Source organism: Neovison vison, chromosome 12 (assembly GCF_020171115.1).
Source record: "Neovison vison isolate M4711 chromosome 12, ASM_NN_V1, whole genome shotgun sequence".
In the NCBI taxonomy this organism is placed as follows: domain Eukaryota; kingdom Metazoa; phylum Chordata; class Mammalia; order Carnivora; family Mustelidae; genus Neogale; species Neogale vison.
In genome coordinates, this window is record NC_058102.1 from 106,573,552 (window position 1) to 106,598,594 (window position 25,043).

The window sequence follows — 25,043 nt, forward strand, 5'->3', positions numbered from 1 at the left end:
TTGTAAATGGCTATAGTTCTGATAATAGCAAAGACTCCACATGCAAATGCCATTTTAGATCTGAAAGTGACTTGAACATTAGAGTGCACCTGCTAATGTTGAAAACTTAAGGGAATATTTGTTATTGGATCTTAGCCTATTCAGTGTGATTTAGTTACTTGACTACACGAAAATAGAATTCTGCACAAAAGCACAGTTGGGAATTTTTTTCTTGAATGTGCCGGTTTAGTGTTCGGATGTCATGATTCCGGAGACTCTGAATAATTATTACTACTTATTTTGTTAGTTTTACTTACTTTATTCTTTCGCCCACCATCTTATAAAGAAGACTTTCTCCTTAATAGAAAGATTAGTGTGATTATTTAAGCTTTATACCTGGAACACCTATAATTGCCTTAATTGAGTACTAGATTAGCAGGACACACTGCCTTAAAACTGTGGAAGCCTTTAATATCCTGTGAACAGTTGAGACGTTCTCATCAGCAGATGATCCTGGTTAAGCAGAGTAGTTAAGAGCCTCCAGGGCTGTGGAATTAGGCACCCTAATTCAAATCTTGACCCTACTACTTAATGGCTGTGTGACTTTAGATGTCACTTAACACCCATAAGCCTTACCTGCATCATTTCTGAAACGGAGATAATGATAGTACCTATGTTATGGGAGGCTTTTAAATATTAAATTAGATCTTATGAAATTTTTAGCACAATGCCTGACATATGGTAAATATTCAGTGTTAGCTCATTTAAGGGATTCTGGATAATGAATGGCTCTCTTATTTTAAACAGCATTCAGATTATTTAAAAAAAGAAAAAGCTTTGCATCTCTCTTTGATCTTGAAATAAAATTCAAACAGTATTATGTAGGTTATTACTTGTCACCTGCCTCACAGTTCAGATTTATCATGAACCAGTCACTAGAGCGCGTGACTCTTGATCTTGGGCTTGTGAGTTCAAGCCTCATGTTGGGCGTAGCGCTTACTTTAAAAGTTAAAAAAAAAAAGCATGGAAAGAAACTTTTACTTCTTAAGCTAGGTTATTCCTGGAGAGGAATTTCCTAATGTTACTAGTAGAATATTGCAGTTTCCGAACTTGGTGTACTATTGCTGTTTCTGAGATGGAACCTTAAAGTTTCAGGCTCTGTGTATTTTCTTTTCTGCTTGTTGTTACACTGGGGCTGTCTTTAATAATGTTAAGGTGAGACTGCCAGTGTATTCATATTTCTTTTTTTTTTTTTAAAGATTTTATCCATTTATTTGACAGGCAGAGATCACAAGCAGGCAGAGAGGCGGGGTGGGGGGGGGAGCAGGCTCCCTGCCGAGCAGAGAGCCCGATGCAGGGCTCGATCCCAGGACCCTGGGACCATGACCTGAGGCGAAGGCAGAGGCTTTAACCCACTGAGCCACCCAGGCGCCCCTGTATTCATATTTCTGAAGAGTAACCTGTTTGAGTGTGACTGAAGTGCGTGGATTTTCTTTACAATCCTATTTTTGACATGTCAGTTATTTGGGTAGTATTTTTAGTGAAGAAGCACTTTTTTTTTTTTTTTAAAGATTTTATTTATTTGACAGAGACAATAAGAGAGGGAATACAAGCAGGGGGAGTGGGAGAGAGAGAAGCAGGTTTTCCGCTGAGCTGGGAACCTGATGCAGGGCTCGACCCCAGAACCCTGGGATCATGACCTGAACTGAAGGCAGATGCTTAACAACTGAGCCACCCAGGTGCCCCAGTGAAGAAACACTTTTAAGAATTCCCCAGTGAAGAAATGCTTTTAAGAATTCTACTTAACAGTAAATTTTGAAAATATTTAATGTGCTGATGCCTGTTACTTGGTCTAAGGCAATTCTTTGGTACTATATCAGGAAGGTGAAAAATATATCCATATATGTGTAAAGATCCATTACAACATGTATTAAGAATTCATACAGGGAAATGCCAACTTTGAAAGAGCAATGATAAGAAGGATGGGAACCTGTATTGTAAGACAGGGTTGGGGCCAAAATGTTTATGGAAGCTTTAGGTTCACTTTATATTCATAATACAGTAAAACTCAAATTTTGGGGGGCACCTGGGTGGCTCAGTGGGTTAAACCTCTGCCTTTGGTTCAGGTCATGATCTCAGAGCCCTGGAATCAAGCCTCACATTCCCCCCATCGGGCTCTCTGCTCAGCGGGGGCCTGCTTCCCCCTCCCCCTCTGCCTGCCTCTCTACTTGTGATCTTTCCCTCTGTCAAACAAATAAATAAAATCTGTTAAAAAAAAAAAAAAAGCCCTCAAAATTTTTTGAAGAAAAACATGTTCATATTCTACAAGAATAATTAAAACCAATTTTAAAAACACATATCACAGCTATCTACTGTCCACACTTCTCTCAAAAAGAAACAAACTAGACCTCCATGGCTTCCTGATATAGTTTTTTGTTTCTCTCGTAATTTTGCTTAAGGTATTTTTTGGTATAATATTTTGCCCTTTTGACATAATTAAATATATTATTATTATTATTTTTTAAATTTTTATTTATTTGACAGAGATCACAAGCAGGCAGAGAGGCAGGCAGAGAGAGAGAGAGAAAGAGGGAGGAGAAAGCAGGTTCCCCGCTGAGCAGACAGCTGGATGTGGGGCTCCATCCCTGCACCCTGGGATCATGACCTGAGCCGAAGGCAGAGGCTTTAACCAGTGAGCCACCCAGGCGCCCCAGTTATTATTTGTTTTTCTTTATGGTTTTTGCTTTTTGTTTCTTACTTAAGAAGCCCTACCTTAACTCAGGTTCACAATGGTGTTCTTCTGAGTTTTCCTCCAGTAATTTTGATAGTTTTAAAATTTATATCTTTGGGGCATCTGGTGGCTTGGTGAGTTAAGCATCCAGCTCTTGATTTCGACTCAGGTCATGGTCTCAGGGAGATGAGATTGAGCCCTGCTTTGGGCTCCATGCTGGGAATGGAGCCTGCTGGGGATTCTCTCTCCTCCTTCTGTACTGCCTTCCACTCCTGTTCATGATGCACTTGCACACACACTCTCAAAAAACCCAAAATTTATATCTCTAATGTACATAGAATTTATTTCTGTGTACTGTGTGAAGTCGAGATGTAATTTATTTTTCCAAGAGTACCAGTTGTTCAGACCCCATTTATTGAATAATTTGACTTTTCCTCACTCTTTTGAAAGTCCATATACTAGGATATACTAAACTTATATATACAATTTATGCTGTGTTCTTGGACCTGTGCTATGCAGTTTTAAATACTGTAGCCTTAAAAGCCTGTGAGTCCTTACGAGAAATCCTGGCGGTCAGATGTGGTTTGGAGTCCAGATTTTTCCCCCTGATACCCAGTGGACATTATGTAGTGTCCTGTAATCATATACATTGTTTTCTCAACAAGGTATGAATAATACCTATAAACAATAAAGTGACCTCATACCAGATCAAGTCAGGTTTTGCTGCTAAATGGGTTAAGAAGAAACAAAACTTAACTTTTTTTTATGATTTTTGGATTGCAAGTAAAGAATCACGGACCTGTAATTTATCTTGCTATTTAGGGAACATCTTCCTTCTTTGTTCTTCTGTTGCAAATTGTTTAGATTATTCTTAGACCTGTACTCTTTTTAAAAAAAATTTTAGAGTCAGCTTGTTGAGTTATTTGGAGAATCCTATAGAGATTTTTATTGGGATATGAAGTATTTCGTACTTGGACCTTTTTATTAGATTTATACCAAAGTGTTTTATGGTTTTGTTGCCATTGTGAGTGGGATTTTTCTTTTTAAATTGCATTTTCTAATTGTTATTACTAATGTGCAGGGAAAGTACTGATATTTTTATGTTGATTTTGTATCTGACCGATTTGTAGATTTCTGTTAACTTAATAGTTTATGATCTTGGCTTTTCATGTTAGAAAATCATATGATCAAACACTGAGTTTTATCTTTTCGTTGCTAGTATTTATGCCTCTTATTTCTTTTTCTTTTCCACTTGCGTGGCATGGTTTTAGTATTCAGTTTTGAGACATACATGCAAAATACTGTTAAAAACAATGTTAACAGTAAAATGTGCTGTAATGCATGAATTTTGAATGCATGAATAAATAGATGATAGAAAGGGAGATCTTTCTTATGGTGGGGTAATGAAAAGTTTCTGAGAGGCAAATGTTTATTATTGGGGGATATAATGTGTGATCTTTTCATTACAGATATGATGTAAGGTATTTCTTCAAGACTGGACAGCCGAAGACGTGTTACTTCTGATTAGCCTTAAGCAGACTTAGAGCCATCAAAAACCTCACAGAATTACATATTTTGCTTTCTGCTTTATACCTTTCTTGGCACCGAAGTTCATCTTGCAACCATGTATGGAAGCGCTCGCTCAGTTGGGAAGGTGGAACCGAGCAACCAGAGCCCTGGGCGTTCACCTAGGCTTCCACGTTCCCCTCGCTTGGGTCATCGTCGAACCAATAGTACAGGAGGGAGTTCTGGAAGCAGTGTTGGAGGTGGCAGTGGGAAAACCCTTTCAATGGAGAATATCCAGTCCTTAAATGCTGCCTATGCCACATCTGGCCCTATGTACCTAAGTGACCATGAAAATGTGGGTTCAGAGACACCTAAAAGCACCATGACACTTGGCCGTTCTGGGGGACGTCTGCCGTATGGTGTCAGGATGACTGCTATGGGCAGTAGCCCCAATATAGCTAGCAGTGGGGTTGCTAGTGACACCATAGCATTTGGAGAGCATCACCTCCCTCCTGTGAGTATGGCATCTACTGTTCCTCATTCTCTCCGTCAGGCAAGAGATAATACAATCATGGATCTGCAGACGCAGCTGAAAGAAGTATTAAGGGAAAATGATCTCTTGCGGAAGGATGTGGAAGTAAAGGAGAGCAAATTAAGTTCTTCAATGAATAGCATCAAGACTTTCTGGAGCCCAGAGCTGAAGAAAGAACGAGCCCTGAGAAAAGATGAAGCTTCCAAAATCACGATTTGGAAGGAACAGTATAGAGTTGTGCAGGAGGAAAACCAGGTTAGTTTTATGTGTGTGTTTGTCTTTATTGACTGAATTCATGTAAGTGAAATGAGCTGTTCTCTTTCTTTCTTTGTTAGGTTTTCCTCTTCTTGGTTCATTTATCTTTCTTTTTCCTACTTACCAGAGTATTTTCTATCCGTCATTTCTTAATCTTCTCTGGATTTGATTCTGAATCTGTTTTTTTCTGGTTGCCATGTCTGCTTGCTCACTATTGTTGCTTGCTTTTCCCACTTGCATTTTCCTGCTTCTCTTTCTCTTCCTGTCTTTTCTTTAAACCTGTATTACCTTTCTCCGTTCTTTGGAGAGTATAATTTTTTTATCTGCTCTAAGATACATTATCAAAATTATTCAGGCTACGTATCTTTTTTTTTTTTTTTTTTTAAAGATTTTATTTATTTATTTGACAGAGAGAAATCACAAGTAGACGGAGAGGCAGGCAGAGAGAGAGAGGGAAGCAGGCTCCCTGCTGAGCAGAGAGCGCGATGCGGGACTCGATCCCAGGACCCTGAGATCATGACCTGAGCCGAAGGCAGCGGCTTAACCCACTGAGCCACCCAGGCGCCCCCAGGCTACGTATCTTAAGTGTGAGGTGTAGAAGTAAGATTTACCGTAGTGCTCGCTTCGGCAGCCCATAGACTAATACTGAAACGATACAGAAGATTATCATAGTCCCTGTGCAAGGAATGACACATAGATTCGTGCAGTGTTCCATATTTTTGCTGGTTGAACTTGGCGTTCAGGCATCATGCCCCAGCACAATTTATGGGTCATGTAATTATCTGGCAGACTGGTGTGCTGAGACTCATTTCACCTGACTCGGAATCTATTCCTGGGCACTGCTCCCCGTGTGATGTTAAGTTAGTCATTGCCAGGCCTAGCTCTAAAGTGAGGGCTCGGACAAAATGAACTCAGAGGTCTTTCAAGTCATCATATTGTATTGGTCCATTTGTTTGTATGTAAAGTATCCAAATCTCCAAGGCCTGCAGAGTTTGGGGGAGGGGGCAGAGAAAAGGGAGGGAAGAGATATGTAAGTGTTAGTGGCTGCCGCACACCTGTGACATCTCACTAGTCTGCCAGGAAGACTTAAGAAGGCAAGAGGCTGTCCACAAAGAGAAAAGGAAAAAAGAAAGAAAGAAAAAGATTTACCATAATAGGTGTCAAAAAACTAGTCTTGAAAAAACCAGAAAAACTACTGTAAGGCAAATCAGTATGTTGATAGCACAGAATGAAAATTAGTTTTAAAAAGTGAATATTGATAAAAATATTAAGTACCAACAATGGGAAGCAGTTTTTTTCTGTTGGCATTCATGAAAGTTTAACTTTAGGATGTTTATGTAGCTTTTTAAAAATAAAAAAAGTTTTTTTTTCTTTAGTTCTTCAAATATAAGGTGTAAGAAATGCAGCTTGGTATGGTTAGTTACTTCTAGAAAATAAATGCGATAACTAGGCATTTTAATTAGGGCTTTGCAGTTTGAGAGCTAAATGCTATCCTATTAGATATATGAAACACTTTTTTTCTCTACTCCTCTAGGTTATAGTAGATGTTTTGCCAACACTGTCATGTCACATTGAGTGACATATGACTCCAAGGATGTGAACAAATTATATTTATGCTTCCATCAATTAAAATCTTAATCATACTTTTTGTTTGAGACTTTTAGAACTTTTCTTTAACTTGTGAGTTTGAATTATTCGCCTTCTTAAAAAATTCTACTACTCTTAAAGGAGAATTTTAAAGCAGCCATCTTATTGTTGATTTTATACTTCATTTTGGGGTTAGTTAATAAAAATTATGAAGAAAGTAATCAACTTATTTGGATTTCTTCAGTGTTCTTGAATGATGCTAAGAAAGAAGGAATTAGAAATGACCTGTCTTTGATGAAATAAATCTAAGATTTCTGTTGATTGTTTTACCATTCTATTACTAATACTTAGTTCAGGCATTCATATCTACTGTTTTGGTTATTTGAAGAAGAGTGCTAGTTACATTGTTTTGTATGTTAAAGCCCCAGACTTACCTTTTCAGTAATAAAAATAGCTTGTTCAGTCATAAAAATAATACTGAAAAAGATAGATATGAAATAAAAATTTATCCTAAATCCTCTCATCTCTGGTAACTTTGCTTTTCCACTGTTAACATTTTGTTGTTTCTCTGTAATGTACATCTCTGTACATACACACATAAAATTAATCCAAATGGAATATTATAGGTGTTACATTATGACCTTTCTTAGCCAACACATCTGCTATATATTAAAGCCCCATGTGACTGAATCATTATTTTACTGCCTATATACTATTGTATCTGTACTAATTAATTTAACATCACAGAGTTAAAAATCTTCAAATTTATTTGATAGTACAGTATGAACTAAAAACTAAACATTGGGGCACCTGGGTGGCTCATCAGTTAAACATCTGTCTCTTGATTTTGGCTCAGGTTATGATGTAAGAGTTGTGAGTTTGAGCCCTGCGTTGGCCTCCACACTCAGTGAAGAGTCTGCTTAAGATTCTTTTCCCTCTCCCCCTGCTTCTCCTCTCTTTTTCTCTCAAATAAATAAATCTTAACAAAACAAAACAAAAATGGGGCTCCTGGGTGGCTCGGTCTCGTCAGTTAAGTGGCTGCCTTCGGCTCAGGTTGTGATCCCGGGGTCCTGGGATCGCGTCGGGCTCCCTACTCGGTGGGGAACCTGCTTCTCCTTCTCCCCCTCCCTGCTTGTGTCCCTCTCTCACTGTCTCTCTCTCTCTGTCAAATAAATAAAATATTAAAAAAAAAAAACCACCAAAAACTAAACCTTTAATTCGTTTAAATCAGAGATTTAAAAAGAATTAGAAATTATAGGGGCGCCCGGGTGGCTCAGTGGGTTAAAGCCTCTGCCTTTGGCTCAGGTCACGATCCCAGGGTCCTGGGATCGAGCCCTGCATCGGCGGGGGGGGGGGGGGGGGTCTCTGCTCAGTGGGGAGCCTGCTTCCTCCTTTCCCTCTCTGCCTGCCTCTCAGCCTACTTGTAATCTCTGTCTGTCAAATAAGTAAATTAAATCTTAAAAAAAAATTAGAAATTATAATTTTCTCTTTTCCCAGATATAACCTCAAACTACTTTGCATCTAGTTTTTAACTAATGATTAAATGTAATTTGTCATTACACAAAATCTGAATGTTTTATTAGTATGCTTAAATCTTACGGCTCTTAAGTCTCTTATCGACCCAGCCTTTTTTTTTTTTTAAAGAAAAGAGGAAATAGCCTTTAAAAAGTATTCCTTAGGAAGTTTCTTGATTTTGAATCTTTAAGACTTTAAAAACAAAAATGTGAAAAGAAAGAGAAGAATTAAAATAGACCCCAGTGTTACATCTTAAAAGTAAGGACAAGTTTCCTAAATGTTAGTTCTGATACACTTTTTTAAAATACAGATTTCCAGGCCTTTTGCTTCATAAATATCTCTGGAGATGGAGTCCAGGAGCCTGTATTTAAACAAGCTTCTCTGGTAGTTCCGAGATAAACTAATTTTGGAATCTTTAGAATGTCGTACATCTAATTCTTAAACTAGTTTGTTGCTCATCTGCCATAGGGAATTCATGAATGTTTTCTTGTCACCTTTGAGCTTAGTTGTGACAGAAGGGAAAATAAACAAGGGACCATTGGCTAAGTGTTTCTCAACCTTTTTGTTCTGCCTACTGCATTTCAGAGTAACGACAGACTCCTGTACATAATGATCATTAACTGTGACAGTGACCTTTAGTAGAAGGAATGTGTGTAGAGAAAAAAGTGTTTAAGATCTTAGATAGGGTTTAAAAAACACTCTGGTGATTTGATGTCTCCTCACCTTGAGAATCATTGATGTACAAGATAAGATATTTAGATGACATATGACAGTAGAAGAGGGAAATATGTTGTCTTCAGTTCACATTTATGTTCATGGAAGGTGAAGTACAACACCAAAAGTTTATCATTCCTAAATATGAAATAATAGTTGATACATTCTGAAAGTTTTTACAGTTTGGTGTTGAATTGCAAATATCAAGAGAGAAAAAAGGAGTTTGCTTTGTTTAATCTTATGGTAAGGTACTAGGGTAACATGGGTCTTAAAAACTATCTGTATTTCAAGAGTAGGTATTAGGTTTTTTAATTTGTAAAAATCAGATTGATAAATTTGGAGTATGTACTGATAGTGTTTGTGTTCAAATATGAGGTACTTTGTATGTATTTAGATAGTTAAGCATCATAGTGTATCATACTTGAATATTATTCAATCTCAAATATATTGTTAATAAGAATCAGTTTACTTAGGTTTACCTGAAAAGTGGTTGAACTGTAACTTATTATAAATATTGTGTAAAAATTACACATTAATAAACAATTCCCTTTTAAGTTTCTACCTTTCAAGAGTATATTGACAGTATATGTGTATATAAATGTAATGTGTATCAGTATAGGTGTATGTATAATTTAAAGTGGATTTTGGTAGAAGTGGAATCGAGATTACTAGATTTATCCTTGAATTAGCTAGCCTCCAGTATACCTTTCTGATGATGCTGAAAATAGGCCTTTCACCAAGATGGTTTTTATCATCAAGCAACTTGGAAATGCCTATTTTAACAAGGGAAAAAAATTATTGGTATATGTCTTTATTTTCAAATAATCGAGGCTGCTAATTATGCCTATACTTTGAAAGCTGTGTGGATAAAAAGCAATGACAATATTCTTTGTAGTTACTAAACTACATTCAAAAGTAAGGTATTTGAATCTTCTGCAGAGTGTAGGGGGAACTCAGCACTTCAGTCCAGTGGAAGTGAAACAGTCCACAGGACTATGATGCCAAAAAAACCATATGCACTGAAGGAGGGTGAACACAGCCTTATCTAGATTCCGCCCCTTGCCCTAATTAAGCAGCAGTGCTGGCAGGAATATATTCTTCCTGCACCCACTATAATTACCACACAATACTAAAATTGTATAACTTTAGTCCAAAAAGCAAAGGGTGCAATTTTAAAGTAAAGTGAGACACTGCAATGAGATATAGAGAACTGAGAATGCTAATTAATAGATTATAGTGAGCCAACAGTGGGCCCTAATTAAACTCTGCATTCATTATACCCTCCAGAGCCCTCAGAGGTCAGATATTTTCCACTTTACAAAGAAGATTGGTTTAATAGGATTTACAGTAATTAAACAAATTTCCCCATTCCAATTTGAGACTGGGGATTTAGATGCATTCTAAATGTTTGATCTGATTGGGCCACAGAGGTTTGTTATAGAATCTATCAAATGTAAAAACACATTTGCTTAGAATTGCCTAATGTGTGTGGTTCATTATTACAGAGTTCTTTTAGGAAATTGTTTCTAAAATAAATACCCAGCTGTTTTTATGTCTCATACCCCTTTTGTTGTTTCAAATACTGGTGGTTGGAGATATGGAACAACACATGTTTTAACAGGAAAGACATTTTCTTTTTCTTAAGTTGAGAGTGAAGAAGGTTTTTAGTGTGTGTTTGCTGAAGAATAAAAGTCCAGGTATGAGCTTGGTTGAATTGTAAAGCTAAGGCTTTCAATGATTTCTGTTTTATTTTATTCTAACCAATATTTAACAAGTTATTATCATACTTTTTTTATATTATGCCTTCGTAATATTTTTATATGTTGAACTTAGTTGGAAGCTTAATTTTAGTATATGTGCTGCCGAAGCGAGCACTGGAAGCTTAATTTTAAAAATAACTGTTTTAAAGCAATCATTGGGATTTTGTGTGGTCAAAGTACATACTGTTCAACAGTTCAGTATGGTGAATGAGTTTAATGTTTTTTATATATTTTCTTTTTGTTTTTGGAGTCTGATTTTATTCAGGATTTGATTTTTGGGTTTTTATTTTATTTGTTTAAGGATCAAGAGAATTTCCAAGTTCAGAAATACAAAAAGATAAACTTTGTTCTTTGTTCTGTTGGCACACTGGTGGCTGTTAACATTTTTACAGTTTTAGGTCGTACCTTCATTTGTGAAAGCTATTATAAGCTTTTTCATGATGTTGCTAATTGTTTCACTTTCATTTAAGTTGATTTTGAGATCTGGAATCTGTGTCTTGGACTATTTAACTTTTTGAGAATTCTTTTTTTAACATAGAGATGAATTATGAATGATAAAGCACACTATGGTGGATAAATTGGTGTTCTAATTTATTTTCCAGATAGATGTGATCTTTTTAGGTGTTTCAGAAATGAGATGTGTTAAGGAACTATGCAGAATGAGCTGAGAATATTAAATCAGATGTAAAGTAGATATGTTCCTTTTGGGGAGTTAACAGTCATTTTGAGAAGCAAAATTTGTTCATGTTTGGCTTTACAAATTTAAGCTACCTCTCCATTGGATCTTGTCACATAGGAAGGTAAAGTAGGTAGGTATGAGAAATTGGCTGCTTGCAGAGTTAAGTATGCTTTACCTGGAATATAGTGGAATGCTATGAAAAATGATTCATTGAATCCAGTAAAAAATTGTACAAATATCTGACAGGCCTTATTTGCGAGGAAATAAGAATTTGCCAGAGTATTGCAGAGTATTCCCCTTCTCTTCCCTTCTTGCATTTCACAGTGCAGTCTATTGTCTGATTTCATCTCAATGACAGAATAATTTTTAGGGATTTGCTAATTTATAGCAACTTTATAGATAGTAGCTTAAATATGAGTTGGGAAACCCACTATTTTATTGTGTAAGGGAAGCCAGAAAATGAACTTAGTTTTTAGTTACATTAAGGGGTGACAGAGTTTCATTTTACTTTTTAAAATCATACTGCTTCTAGAACTTGACATCGTATTATAGGTGCTCTGTTTGCCCAGGAAGGGGCCTCTTTGAAAGCATGCTTTATAAGAAGTGGTTGCGGGAACTAAAGAAGAGGAGACTTGTGACATTTTAGTTATAATGTGTGTATTTAATGGGCAGCCATATAGAAGAAAGTTTTTTTCTCTCTTCGTGGGGGGCAAGGGAAGGCCAACACTAGAAAAATGAGTGCAGATAATAGGGGTATGGATTTTGGCTCCATGGGGGAATATACTGCCATTTTCTAACAAAGGTATATTTTTTTGATGGAAGAGTCAGTTTCAGAAAGTGATGCTTGGCCATCACTAGAATTGGTTACGGGGAGGCCAGAATGCCTCTGACAACGGTGTGGGTGTTCTAATGTCTTTCAGCTTTTCAGAATGTCGGAAGTGGTGGTGGGTAAAGTGGTACTTTGTAGCGAACCATTTGGGGAGTTGTCCTCCCCATCCTCCCACCTCTTTTTCTCCTCCCTGTCCCTTGCTTCCTCCCTCTCTTCCTTCTTGACAGCTTTATTGAGATATAATTCAATTCATCCTTTAAAAGTGTGTAATTTTTTCTTTCTTAATCTGGATTTTATTTGAAGAAGAATTTGAAGAAAGTAATAGGAAGTTGCCCTAGGGATTTCTTGAGCAAGGAAATGAATGACATAACATTAAATACTATTTAAGAGCAGCTTTTGTTGCTGTCAGCAGAATGGATTGAAGCACAGAAGGCAGGGAAAAGCAATTGATTTTTGTGGCAGAAGGACTGGATTAATGTGGGTAGTAGGAATGGAGAGGAAGGTACACAATCATGAGATACTTTCTTTTTTTTTTTAAAGATTTTATTTATTTATTTGACAGAGAGAAATCACAAGTAAATGGAGAGGCAGGCAGAGAGAGAGAGTGGGAAGCAGGCTCCCTGCTGAGCAGAGAGCCCCGATGCGGGACTCGATCCCAGGACCCTGAGATCATGACCTGAGCCGAAGGCAGCGGCTTAACCCACTGAGCCACCCAGGCGCCCGATACTTTCAAAGAAATATTTGGATATAGACTGTGATGGCAAAAGAGAAGACTGTGATGAACCATGGTATTGAGATAGGGGAAATGTTTTGGCTATCGAGGGAAAGTGGATAGAGATTAGAAAGTGGAACTAGAAAGCATAAGCATTTAGAAATAAGGGACTAATGACTGTGACCTGAGGTACATGTACGTAGACATTATTACATATGTGCTTGTGAGTGTTGGAAAATTTACTGCCCTGGTTATTTCAGTATCCCAAGCTACAGGTCTCTGCTTATGGGAGTAAGGAGTGGACAGGCAGAGAGAAACCATTAAATGGTGTATCTTTGATAGGTATTTTCTCACCGAGCTATTTTTGTGTTTCAGTCTTCTTTGTTGTGCATTTCTTTGAATGCAGACAGCTTGAGAGAATCTCTAATCTCTAAATTAAAAAAGGGTAATAATGGTTTATGTTCCTGTGATAAATGGACTTCTTCGATAATAGATGTCTTTTAGTTAGCAAGTTCACTGAAGATCATGTACCTTTGTGTGATGAATTTGGAGTGAAATTTTGTCAAAAACAGAAATATTGCAGAAAATGTGCTTTCTGGAGGAAGTGATTAACTTTGTATTGGAAGTGTTCTGTTCTTTCCTTATGGACAAGATTAGAAATGCTTTTTTGAACTGTATTTTTCTTTTTCTGTGCTGCCATATGTATCTCTGAAAATAATTTTCTTCCTGGAATTGGGAAGTTTTTAGCAGAGATCTGTTCCTTTAATTTTTTCATATTATTAGCAATAATGCTTATTGAAACTACCTCCCTTTCTATTTGTTCTGGCAGTCTTTCCTACCTGATAGGCTCATGGTAAGTTCTGTTACGTTTTGACAATTGGTGGAGAATATGGGATTGAAATGATACCTTTCTAGCTTAATTTCATCTGTGGAGACCTTGTGAGCTGAGAAGGTGAGAAATAGTTCAACTTTGATGTGCACACTGTACCATCCTTCAACAGCAATTGGTGGCTTATGTACTTTCAGAGTTTGTGATATGCAGAGACCTGTTGCTTTGAAATCACTCTGGGATAACTCTTCCAGGATTGTATGAGCCCTCAGGCACCTTTAACAGCAAGTCTCAAATGTTTTGGCCTCAGGAGGTTGTACACTTGTAAAAAATTATTGAGCCCCAAGCAGCTTTTGCTTATGTGGACTTCATCAATATTTGCTATATTAGAGACTAAAATAGAAATTTAAAACAGTTTATTAACATTTAAAAATAATAAACACATTAAATGTTAACAAAAATAATACTTTTAATGGAAACTAGTTTTGCAAGTCTCATGTCTGACTTAATAGAAGACAGCTGATTGTCAGACTGCTGCTTCTAATGATTGCATTTTTAAATTTTGGTTGAAGTATTTGAAGGAAATTAGGCCTCACATAAATATGTGGTTGGAAAAAGCAGAAGTGTTTTAAAAGCCTTTTTAGGGGGTACCTGGATGTCTCAGTTGACTGAGCATCTGACTCTTGATTTCAGTTCAGGTCATGATCCCAGGGTTGTGAGGTAGAGCCCTGCTTCAGGCTCCACGCTGAGTGGGGAGTCTGCTTGAGATTCTCTCTCTCTCCCTCTGCCCCTGCCCCTGCTCTCATGTGTTCTCTCTCTCTAAAATAAATAAATAAAATCTTTTTTTAAAGCCTTTTTTTAGATAATCATGGATATTTTGAAACTACACAAAAATTTATTTTTTGACACTTTACTGATGTTTTATATGCCCTAAAACTCATTAATTTTTAGTGTAAATGCAGTTCAGTGACTTAACTTTTGTTTTTGTAGTAAATTTGCTGAGGTGTGCAACCATAACCATAATCGAGTTTTAGAGTATTTTCATCAAGTGGTAGTTGCACTGTGGAATCTGAACTCTTATCAATGAATTTTCCATAATTTGTTATGTTAAAATGAACTGGTCCGTCTTGTACCTTGAGTAGATCTTGTATATGTAGAGAATATACATGAATACATATACTTTCTCCAACATTTGTAACATTGCATAGTGGTCATTTGGAAGGTATTGGTTCATTTGAGTTAATGCAGATCTTCCAAATGTTGCCATATTTCATTAGACAAATAAAAAATTTGCATTCATTAGTATTAATTCCTAGCTCATTAGAAAAGTCTTTTTTAGTTTTGGTAGGCTATAAGCTCACCAGATGGGAGATACAGGTTTTCCAAAATTCTGATTTTTTGCATGAAAATTCAAGTTTTATCACCAGCAAGAAATACTGTCCATTATTGTCTTTGAAGTGACATGTTTGTTTTGTTAATTTTTGAGAAAAGTTGTCAGTTCAGTCTTTAAGGTGTTGAGGTAACCATTATATTTCAATATGCAGCAAAAGTGTTTTATGCCTCTTTGAAGATGTTACTTGAGCAAAGAGAGACCTGAGTGATGTGACTGGGATAAAATATTCCAGGCAGAAGAAACTAACTGTCCAAAGGCCTTAGGATCTTTTGATTCTAATAAGAGGTTGCCAGTAAGGGTCTTAACTAGATTATTCTTTAGCTAATAATGTTCCTCTTCTGTCTGTTCAGTGTTGTAATAAGATGCCACAGTTTGTGACCTCAACAAGGCTTTTGGTTCTTTGCCATGGTTTAGGAAGGTGCACTATTTCTTCAATAATAGTGAGTAATGGGAAAAGACTGGCTAAAACCTTATAGGCCACAATATAGCCCAGGCAGTATTAAATAAAAGGAGAAAGCGTCACTGTTCTAGAAAGCCAAAAAAAGTACTTTTTAGAAAAAATTATTTATTTATTTATTTACTGACTGACAGAGAACACTAGTTGGGGGAGGGGCAGTGGTAGAGGGAGAATCTCAAGCGGACTCTGTGGTGTGCATAGAGCCTGAGGTGGGGCTCAGTCTCATGACCCTGAGATCATGATCTGAGCTGAAATCCAGAATTGGATGCTCAATCAACTGAGCTACCCAGGCACCCAAAAAGTACTTCTTCAAAGTTTTGGAGGGAGTTTATCCATGCATATTGAGTAAAAAATTCTGCTTTGAGATCTGTCGATAATGTTTTCTGGTTTTACATTCACAGATAATAACTGATTAGAGATGTCACCCTTTTTCTGACAAGCTATGATATTGTTCATCTGTTACTAATTGCTAGTTTTAATATTTAATATTTATTTATTTATTTTAAAAAAGATTTTATTTATTTATTTGACAGAGATCACAAGTAGGCAGAGAGGCAGGCAGAGAGAGAAAGGAGGAAGCAGGCTCCCCACTGAGCAGAGACCCCCCTGATGCGGGGCTCGATCCCAGAACCCTGGGATCATGACCTGAGCCGAAGGCAGGGGCTTTAACCCACTGAGCCACCCAGGCGCCCCTATTATTTATTTTTGATTTAACAAATATTGAGTACCTTCTTTTTATCCTTAAATTTTTCTTGTTGAACTGCCCTAAGTAAAAATAAAGCTGAAAGCAATGTGAAAACTTCACAAGATAATGACTTGTTTTCTTGAGTTTTTAGATTCCTGAATTCATATTAAACTTAATTTTAGTGATTTAGAGGATGTATACAAAGAATACATACATTTTCTCTTGGATTTTTTGAATATTGTCTTATTTTGTAGAGTAGAATGGATTTAAAGATAATAGACTTCTAGAAAAATGTAGTAACCCTTAGAAGAAGCATCAGTGATAGCAAGAACTACAAAGTGAAAAAGGCCAAAAGAACCAGTGCTTTTTTTCTTGTTTGTTGATAGCATCTATTTCTGTCCTTAGAGTTTTGCTAGGAGGCTCTTAAATAGCCAGTAGTTACAGTCGGATAACCAGAAGGTATTCTCCTTATTGAGAGTTTTGTGGTAAGGATTCCTTTTTGTCTCATCAATTACCCAGCTTTTTCTGTGAAGAAATTAAAAAAGGGAAAGGATATATTGATTTATTTTTGGTTGGAATGGTGTTCACACTAATACTAATTTTGTTCTCCCACTCTCTGGAAGCTATTTAATATAATCATATCCATAGCCCTAAAAGGAGGGCCCAAAGTCTTCAAGAATCACTGTATACTTTAAAAATTATCCTTTTTTTTTTTTTTAAACCAGCAAAAGGTGGACTTATTTGGGAATAGCAGAAAATTGCAATCTGGGACTGGCAAGCTATAGATAAGTCCCCCAAATTATTATGTCATTAGCAGTGCTTGAACATTATAATTCATTGCCTTGAAAAAGAAGAGAGCAAGTCATCTAGAAGTTCTTGACATTTGGAGTTTATATTACCATTACTTAACTATTAGAAAGCATTGTAAAATTCTGAAAGAGAGTTCAGTTTTAAAGACTAAGACATATGACAGGCAATGGATAGTAAGCCACTCTCATGGAAAATTTTATGTAACTTTTTTTTAGTTAAATATATTAAAAGAATTTTAATTCCAGTGTTTTTAACATGCAATGTTACGTCAGTTTCAGGTATACAACATAGTAATCCAAGAGTTTCACTTAATACTTAGTGCTCATCAGAAGAAGTGTACTCTGTATCCCCTTCACCTGGTTTACCCATCCCCCCACCCTCACCTCCTTTCTGGTAACCATTTAGTTTGTTATCTAGAGTTGAGAGGCCGTTTCTTGGTGTCTCTCTCTCTCTCTCTCTTTTTTTAAAGAGAGAGAGTGTGTATGTGTGTATGAGTGTGAAGGTGGGATGGCGTGGGGAAAAGAGGCAGAGAAAGAGAATCCCAGTCAGGCTCCCACTCAGCACCAAGGCTAGAACCGGGGTTTGATCTCAAAACCATGAAATCATGATCTGAGCCAAAAACCAAGAGTTGAAGGCTTAACCAGCTGAGCTACCCAAGTGCGCCCCCTCTTTTTTTTTTTAACATAACTTTTTATTACCTAGTTTGTGCTTGAGGAGTACAATATCTTCCTCCCCATTTTATCAAGCTTAAAATAAGGTATTATTTTAGAATGGTGAGCCCAAGATTGTGTTGCCTTCTGTGAAGTTACATTGTGTGTTAGAGGCCTGTTAATTCTGTATGTTTCATTCTGATTTGGTTTTTAAATTCTCTGTATCATAAAAAAGAGTATTGTTATTTTTTGAAACTTTTAGCCTAAGATCTGAAGAGAGGTTGTCAGTGTAGTACATTTTTTTTTTTCCCCCCTGAAGCAGGGATTTGGACAAGATAACTTGTAAGTTTTCCTTCATGGTGTAAAATTTTGTGATAAAGAAACTTTGTTTTCCATTTTCATAGTATCTTAAAAGTGCTACTGAAGGAAGTATTTTTTTCGTAGTTTATATTGAGGTTTTTCTTTAGACTTTTACTTACTAGAGAGTATGAGTAGAGGGAGGGGCAGAGGGAGAGGGTCAGGTGGACTCTTCACTGAGCACAGAGCCCAGTGAGGGGCATGACCCTGAGATCATGATCTGTGCCGAAGTCAGACGCTTAACTGGCTTAGCCACCCAGGCACCCCTGTATTGACATACATTTAATTAAGTAAGTAAGTAAGTAAGTAACAGAGAGAATGCACAAGTAGGTGGAGTAGCAGACAGAGGGAGAGGGAGAAGCAGGCTCCCAGCTGAGAGAGGATCCTGACATGGGGCTCAATCCCAGGATCTTGGGATCATGACCCGAGCCGAAGGCAGTTGCTTAACCAACTGAGCCAGCCAGGTGCCTCCGTATTGACTTTTTATTACACATTTTGTGAAATCTAGGAGGAGATATCTCTCTGGAATTTAGGTGTTTTCATTGCCAAAAATTATAAATAATGGTATGTTATAGTTTATCTGTTTGGAGTAAAGGGTTTTAGATAGGCATCTATATACATATATATATTTTTTTCTTTTTTAAAAGATTTTATTTATTTGACAGAGATTACAAGTAGACAGAGAGGCAGGCAGAAAGTGAGGAGGAAGCAGGCTCCCTGCTGAGCAGAGAGCCTGATTTGGGGCTTGATCCCAGGACCCCGGGATCATGACCTGAGCTGAAGGTAGAGGCTTTAACCCACTGAGCCACCCAGGTGCCCATATATACGTATATATATATTTTTTGAACACAAGTGTCATTGCTGTCATTGGTCTGAGGTAATGGTATTAAAATGAAAAAACTGCTTTGATTAGCTGTTTACAGATACATACTTAAGTATTGTATTAAAAATATATATTTTTAAAGATTTTATTTATTTATTTGAGACAGAGAGCACAAATGCGGAGAGGCAGAAGGAGAGGGAGAAGCAAGCTTCCCCACTGAGCAGAGAGCCTGATACATGGCTTGATCCCAGGACCCTGGGATGATGACCTGAGCGGAAGGCAGACGCTTAACTGGCTGAGCCACCCAGGCGCCTCTTTTAAAAGTATTTTTTTACACAGTTACATCCTGTGTGTTTGCATTATATAAACCTATTGGCAACAAAGTGAAAAGACTGTTGGGTTGAAAATCTGAAAAGTTGGAAGAATATATTCAGAAAACTTTTTTTTTTTTTTAAAGATTTTATTTATTTACTTGACACCGCAAGAGAGAGATCACAAGTAGGCAGAGATGCAGGTGGTGGGGGAGTGTGGAAGCAGGCTCCCTGCTGAGCAGAGAGCCCTGATGTGGGGCTTGATCCCAGGACCCTGAGATCAGGACCTGAGCCAAAGGCAGAGACTTAGGGCACGGAGCCACCCAGGTGCCCCCAGAAAAAAACATTCTTTTTTTTTTTTTTTTTTTTAAAGATTTTATTTATTTATTTGACAGAGAGAGATCACAAGCAGGCAGAGAGGCAGGCAGAAAGAGGAGGAAGCAGGCTCCCCGCTGAGCAGAGAGCCTGACGCGGGGCTCGATCCCAGGACCCTGAGATCATGACCTGAGCAGTGTCTTAACCCACTGAGCCACCCAGGCGCCCCAGAAAAAAAATTCTTAATTTTGATTATCTTTCATAGATTTGATAACCTGTATACTAAGTAACTTAATCTTGCCACATGGCTCTTTTTCATGCGCATAGGAACTTAGAATAGATGCCAGATTCTTAGGAGAGAAACATACTTTAATGACTATAATGACTATTTCCAGTCTTTCCTGTAATTTCCTGGGGGTATATTTCTTGTTTCTCTGTGAAAGCATGTTACCCATGGTACAGAGCGTTTTGTTTTTGTTTTTGTTTTTAATTAACAAATAATGTGTTATTTGTCCCAGGGTTACAGGTCTGTGAATCATCAGTCTTACACATTTCACAGCACTCACCATAGCACATACCCTCCTCAATATCCATAACCACCCTATCCCTCCCCCCCGACCCCAAGCAACCCTTGGTTTGTTTAGTGAGCTTAAGAGTCTACAGAGCATTTTTTAATAGATGAAGCAGATAAAAGAGAATCTGTTCAAATGATGGCAGATAAATTCTTGATTTCCTCAATATTTCTGATGATACGAATTTTCAAGATGAGGTATGTTGGTTCTCATTTATTGGAAAGTTGTGCTAACATTGGCTGCTAGAATAGCTTGGAGGCAGAAGGTATTTTTTGGATTTAGGTTAGAGAGGGCTTAGGGTTGCTAAATATCCTGCAATGCTTAGAATGGCCTTGCGTATTTATAAGTTCCCCCACACTCCATGATTTTCAGATGTCTTGGCCAGAAATTTGTGTAGGTGAAATGCCTATTTATAAGATCCTAACTACATAAATGTGCATAAATGGATTAGAATTTTTTGAATGGCTTCAATATATGCTGAATTTTCTAGCAGTGGGAGTACTGTGTAAGTTGATGGAAGATTGTATATTTTTTGGAACCTTACCTGGAGTTTTTCTTACTGGAAAATCACTTTAACAGCAGCATTGCCTTGTTGGATGTAACCGCTTTTTCAGCCTCTTTTTGGGAGTACATGTGTCTTTGGGTGTAACTGTGCCACAGCATTTACACACACATACACATATTTAGCATTTACATATTAGCACACATTTTATTATAAAATCCCTTTTTTTCATAGAGCATTACATTAGTTCTTTTTTATTATATGTGAGGATGGGCTTGTTATCTATACACTTCATTTCAGAATAGTAAAGGCCACATTACAGTATAGTATAAAAAGGGGAGGGGTGGTTTTGGGTCTGATGAGCTTGAGAATCACTGGTGTAGTGGATACTGAATTTTAAAAAAGGGAGGTTTGCGTTCTTGTTTTGGTCCTGGCCTTGCTAATCAGTGACTAGGTGTGTGAGACCACAGGCACATTGTTCAATCTTTTTGGACCCAGGTTTTTCATCTGTAAAATCGAGAGAGTTGGACAAGGTGGTCTCTAGAGATTCCTTCTTCTAGAATGATCTGATTTTAGTTTTGTCTGCTACTCTTTTTTCTTTTTTTTTCTAAAGATTTTATTTACTTACTTGACAGGGAGATCGAAGTAGGCATAGAAGCAGGCAGATAGAGAGAGGGAAGCAGGCTCCCTGCTCAGCAGAGAGCCTGACATGGGGCTCAGTCCCAGGACCCTGAGATCATGATCGAAGCTGAAGGCAGAGGCTTAACCTAACACTGAGCCACCCAGGCGCCCCTTGTCTGCTATTCTAGTGCCATTCTCTAGTAGTTTTTTCACCTTGATTATAATGCCCTAATTCAAGACTGATTCATATAACCAAGTTAGTACTTCTGGGAATAAGAAATACTTGACTTACTTTCTTTCCAAGGTAGACAGCATAAAATCCATGCTTCTATATAAAGAGCAATAGAGTGTTCATGTGAGTTTCATCAGTTGTCAAGTGGAGAAGATGCTGTTATGTTTGTTGTGATAGTAAATGAAATTAAAGGAGATATTACAAGTATAATAATAAAAGTGTAAAACTATGGACAAGCCTACTTGACATAATTGACATGTACTACAATAGATGTTAATTGAATAAGTCAGATATTTTATAAGTACAAATAATATTGTATAACATTTTTTGAAGTATGTAATGTACCTTAGAGTCTCCCCTGAGAAGAGAGAGAGTAGGATGGGATCTATATGGGTTTCCTGGAAAGTGGGTCACAATGGATAATAAGTTTCATTTGGATAACTAATCACTACTAGTGTAGCCTTAATAGTCCTCAAGGAGTTACCAGGAACCTTGAGTAGGGTAATTAGCTCTCAGAATTTTCAGTTACAGATGTATCCATTATTTAACATTTTTATTTCCACAATGACTCATCCTGAATTATAGAGTGCTTTCCCAAAAGGAATGTAATATTGCTGGAAATAATTTTTTTCACTACTCTATTTTCTTTCTGCGGCAAGGAGTTCCTGGCTGGTTAGCTGGACCCAAAACTCCCCGCAAATAAATTACGTGCCTTTGTGTGAAGGAGACTTAACCTTCACAACACAGTGGAGATTTTTAAAAAATGGGCAACACAGAATGCTTATATTTATTCATTATGTTTATTTTATTTTACCTTTTATCTTTTTAAAAAGATTTTATTTATTTATTTGAGAGAGAGAGCACATGCCTGCACTCAGGCAGGGGGAGCTGCAGAGAGAGAGGGAGAAACAGGCTCCTCGTGAGCAGAGATCCTGATGTGGGGCTTCATCCCAGGACTCTGGCATCATGACCTGAGCTGAAGGCAGACGCTTAACCGACTGAAGGACCCAGGTGCTCCCATTATGTTTATTTAAAGCTATTAATTTCTGTGCTGTGTGGGTTTTTTTTTTAGCTGAAATTTTACATAAATGTATGTTACTAAAAAGGATGCTTTGCTCACATTACTTATTTGACTGACTTCAAAAATGTAGCATTACAGTGTTTTGCAAGGCATTAGGAGTCATTAGTGTGGTTGGAGGGTAGGGCAGTGGTGAAGGTTGATTTTTGACTTGTAGTTCACTTTATTTGGGAAGTTGTTGTTTTTTGTTTTTAATTTTTATTTAAATGTAATGCAAATAAAACTGCTGTGCATTCTTTAGAGGGAATTGATTTTGCCCCAGTTTTGAGTTGTTTTTGAATTTTTGCATGTATATGGTTTCTGCCTGCTATGTTGTTGATCTTCCTAGTAGTGAGACAAGAATCACAGTGTTGGAAGAATTATAGTGTTGGTGGTTTTTCTTCCTCTTACCCATTCCATTCATAATTTGACACTAACAAGTTTGAAAAAAATGTTTATTACAAGAATTAGCTGGAATTAAAACCTAAAACTTGACTCTACCGAGGTTAAGGTGGCATGTTACAGCCCTTGACAGCTCCTGCCACCTCTTTTTCTCGTGACAGATGGCTTCCCCTCCTGATTGTAATCCACTGCTGATTTTTTTCAAAGAATGAATACCATGTGTTCTCCATTTTGGCTGTGATTGTCTTCTGCCCACTCATTGGCTTCAGAGGAACTTGAAATTGGATGTACTTGCTGCTGGCATTTGTGGCAGGAAGTGGATACAACTGTGACTCTCTTTGCCAGGTGTTCATTTATTAGAAGAATTGTAGCTTCCTAAAATTAAACATTATGTCTTTGTCATACCAAGTGTAAGTGGAAAAAAAGAGTGAAGTGAATTTTATTACTTTTTTTAGAATATACTTTTTACTTGATGATACATAGTAAATATTTTTTGGTGGCATGTTTATTACAAAATAGGCTTTTAAACCTGAATTTCACATACTCAAAAGTATATGATGTATTAGATTGCAGTGTGTACAAGATACTGAATAGATTTAATTTTACTGAGTATAGTAAATATAATCTTGAAAAGGATTTATATCAGAGAGACCCCAAAAACAATTGAAATTGCTTGTGATGTATGGTATTGAACTTTGAACCTATATTTGAATATACTTTGTGGTACAAATGGGCACGAGTATCTGTTCATAGTTTCCCGCTCAATATCTTTCTTGTCCATTGGTGGATATAAATGATACCAGCATAGGCACTGAGGAAAATTAGAAGTCTAAATCTGAGCTAGTTTAATTCTCTAAAAATTCTGTTCATATTTGGAGGTATGGTGTTTGGCTTTAAAAACACTTGCTAGGTCAGAGTAAACAAATACAGGATATTTCTTGACAAAAAAGAATTCTAAACAAATATTTGCATATTATCCTCATTAGTGTCAGAATTTGAATTTCTGTCCTCAGAAGTCACTGTTCTCTCAAGAGTCCCCTGTATTTGGCTAAGTGAATCTAGTGCAGTAATGGTGAAAAGTATTGCCCACCCATGGCAGACAGCCTCTAAATGTATCATGTTAATCTTTCCAGCTGAATCTAGCTCAGTGGTTCTCAATCTTGGTTGCATGCTGGCATAATTTGAGGAACTTTAAAAAAAAAGTGCCTAGTCTCATCCTCACCTCCAGAGATTCTGATTTAACTGGGGCTAGAGTGTGGCCTTCATATGGAGATTTTTAAAAGTTCACTGGATAATTCCAATGTTTGATTAAGGTTGAGAACCTCTGGTTACTACTAATGGATAAAACTTGGTAGAACTGAAAGCTATTTTTCAATTCTCTGCCTAGTGAGGTGGTTTATAAACAGGGTGTGGTCTACAAACATTTAAAAACAAATTTCAATTTGAATGGATACAGAGAATGTTTATCCTTGGGGATTGAGCGTACAAATATAGCCTGGGGGTGATTAATTTGTGCTAGTATTCTGTGACATTTTATTTTATTTTATTTTTAAAGATTTTATTTTTATTTATTTGACAGAGAGAGATCACAAGTAGGCAGAGAGGCAGGCAGAGAGAGAGAGAGAGGAGGAAGCAGGCTCCCTGCTGAGCAGAGAGCCCGATGCGGGACTCGATCCCAGGACCCTGAGATCATGACCTGAGTCGAAGGCAGGGGCTTAACCCACTGAGCCACCCAGGCGCCCCATTCTGTGATATTTAAAAAGAGTTAGCTTCACTGGGTAGCTGGAAAGGGGGAAAGGTGTAGAAGAAGAGGTGGATATGTTGGAGTGGGATACTCAGGGCAGGGGACTCTTGTAAGGAAGATGAGAAAGGTGAAAGGAAGGGAGTCAAGTCAGAATGAGCTTCTGGAGACTTGTAAAAAGGGGGATGAACTGGGAAGTCAGGAATGGATCTAAGTTCTGTAGTAGAAACTACTTCTGCTCACCAGGTGGGTGTGGCTGGGTCTCACCCTTCTGAGAGACCACGATGTGTTGGAATTAAATGAATGGAATGAGAGGGCTTCCTTTTACATCCAACTTGTTCTCTGCCCAGTGACAAAAAAGCTGAAGGACCTCTTATTAGAGCATTTCTCAAGCTTTAGTGAATAAGAATCACTTTTACATTTATGGGTGCTACTTCCAACCTTCATGGTTTAGGACTGCTGGAGTAGGCCTCAGAATCTGTGTTTT

The 25,043-nt window shown here is 37.4% G+C and overlaps 1 protein-coding gene and 1 non-coding gene across 12 annotated transcripts in view; both read left to right on the forward strand.

The window, feature by feature from the left end:
- ERC1 (ELKS/RAB6-interacting/CAST family member 1) overlaps window positions 1-25,043 on the forward strand; it is a 561,256-nt gene that overhangs the window by 36,391 nt on the left and 499,822 nt on the right. For all 11 annotated transcript variants that reach the window (XM_044228946.1, XM_044228950.1, XM_044228948.1 and 8 more), the window contains exon 2: window positions 4,180-5,003. In XM_044228946.1, the coding sequence (XP_044084881.1) occupies window positions 4,335-5,003 (669 nt within the window). In that variant the 5' untranslated portion in view covers window positions 4,180-4,334. The remainder of the gene's footprint in view (window positions 1-4,179; window positions 5,004-25,043) is intronic.
- Window positions 5,619-5,724, forward strand: LOC122892808. The gene has a single exon (XR_006381490.1). It is a non-coding gene; the product is annotated as a U6 spliceosomal RNA (small nuclear RNA).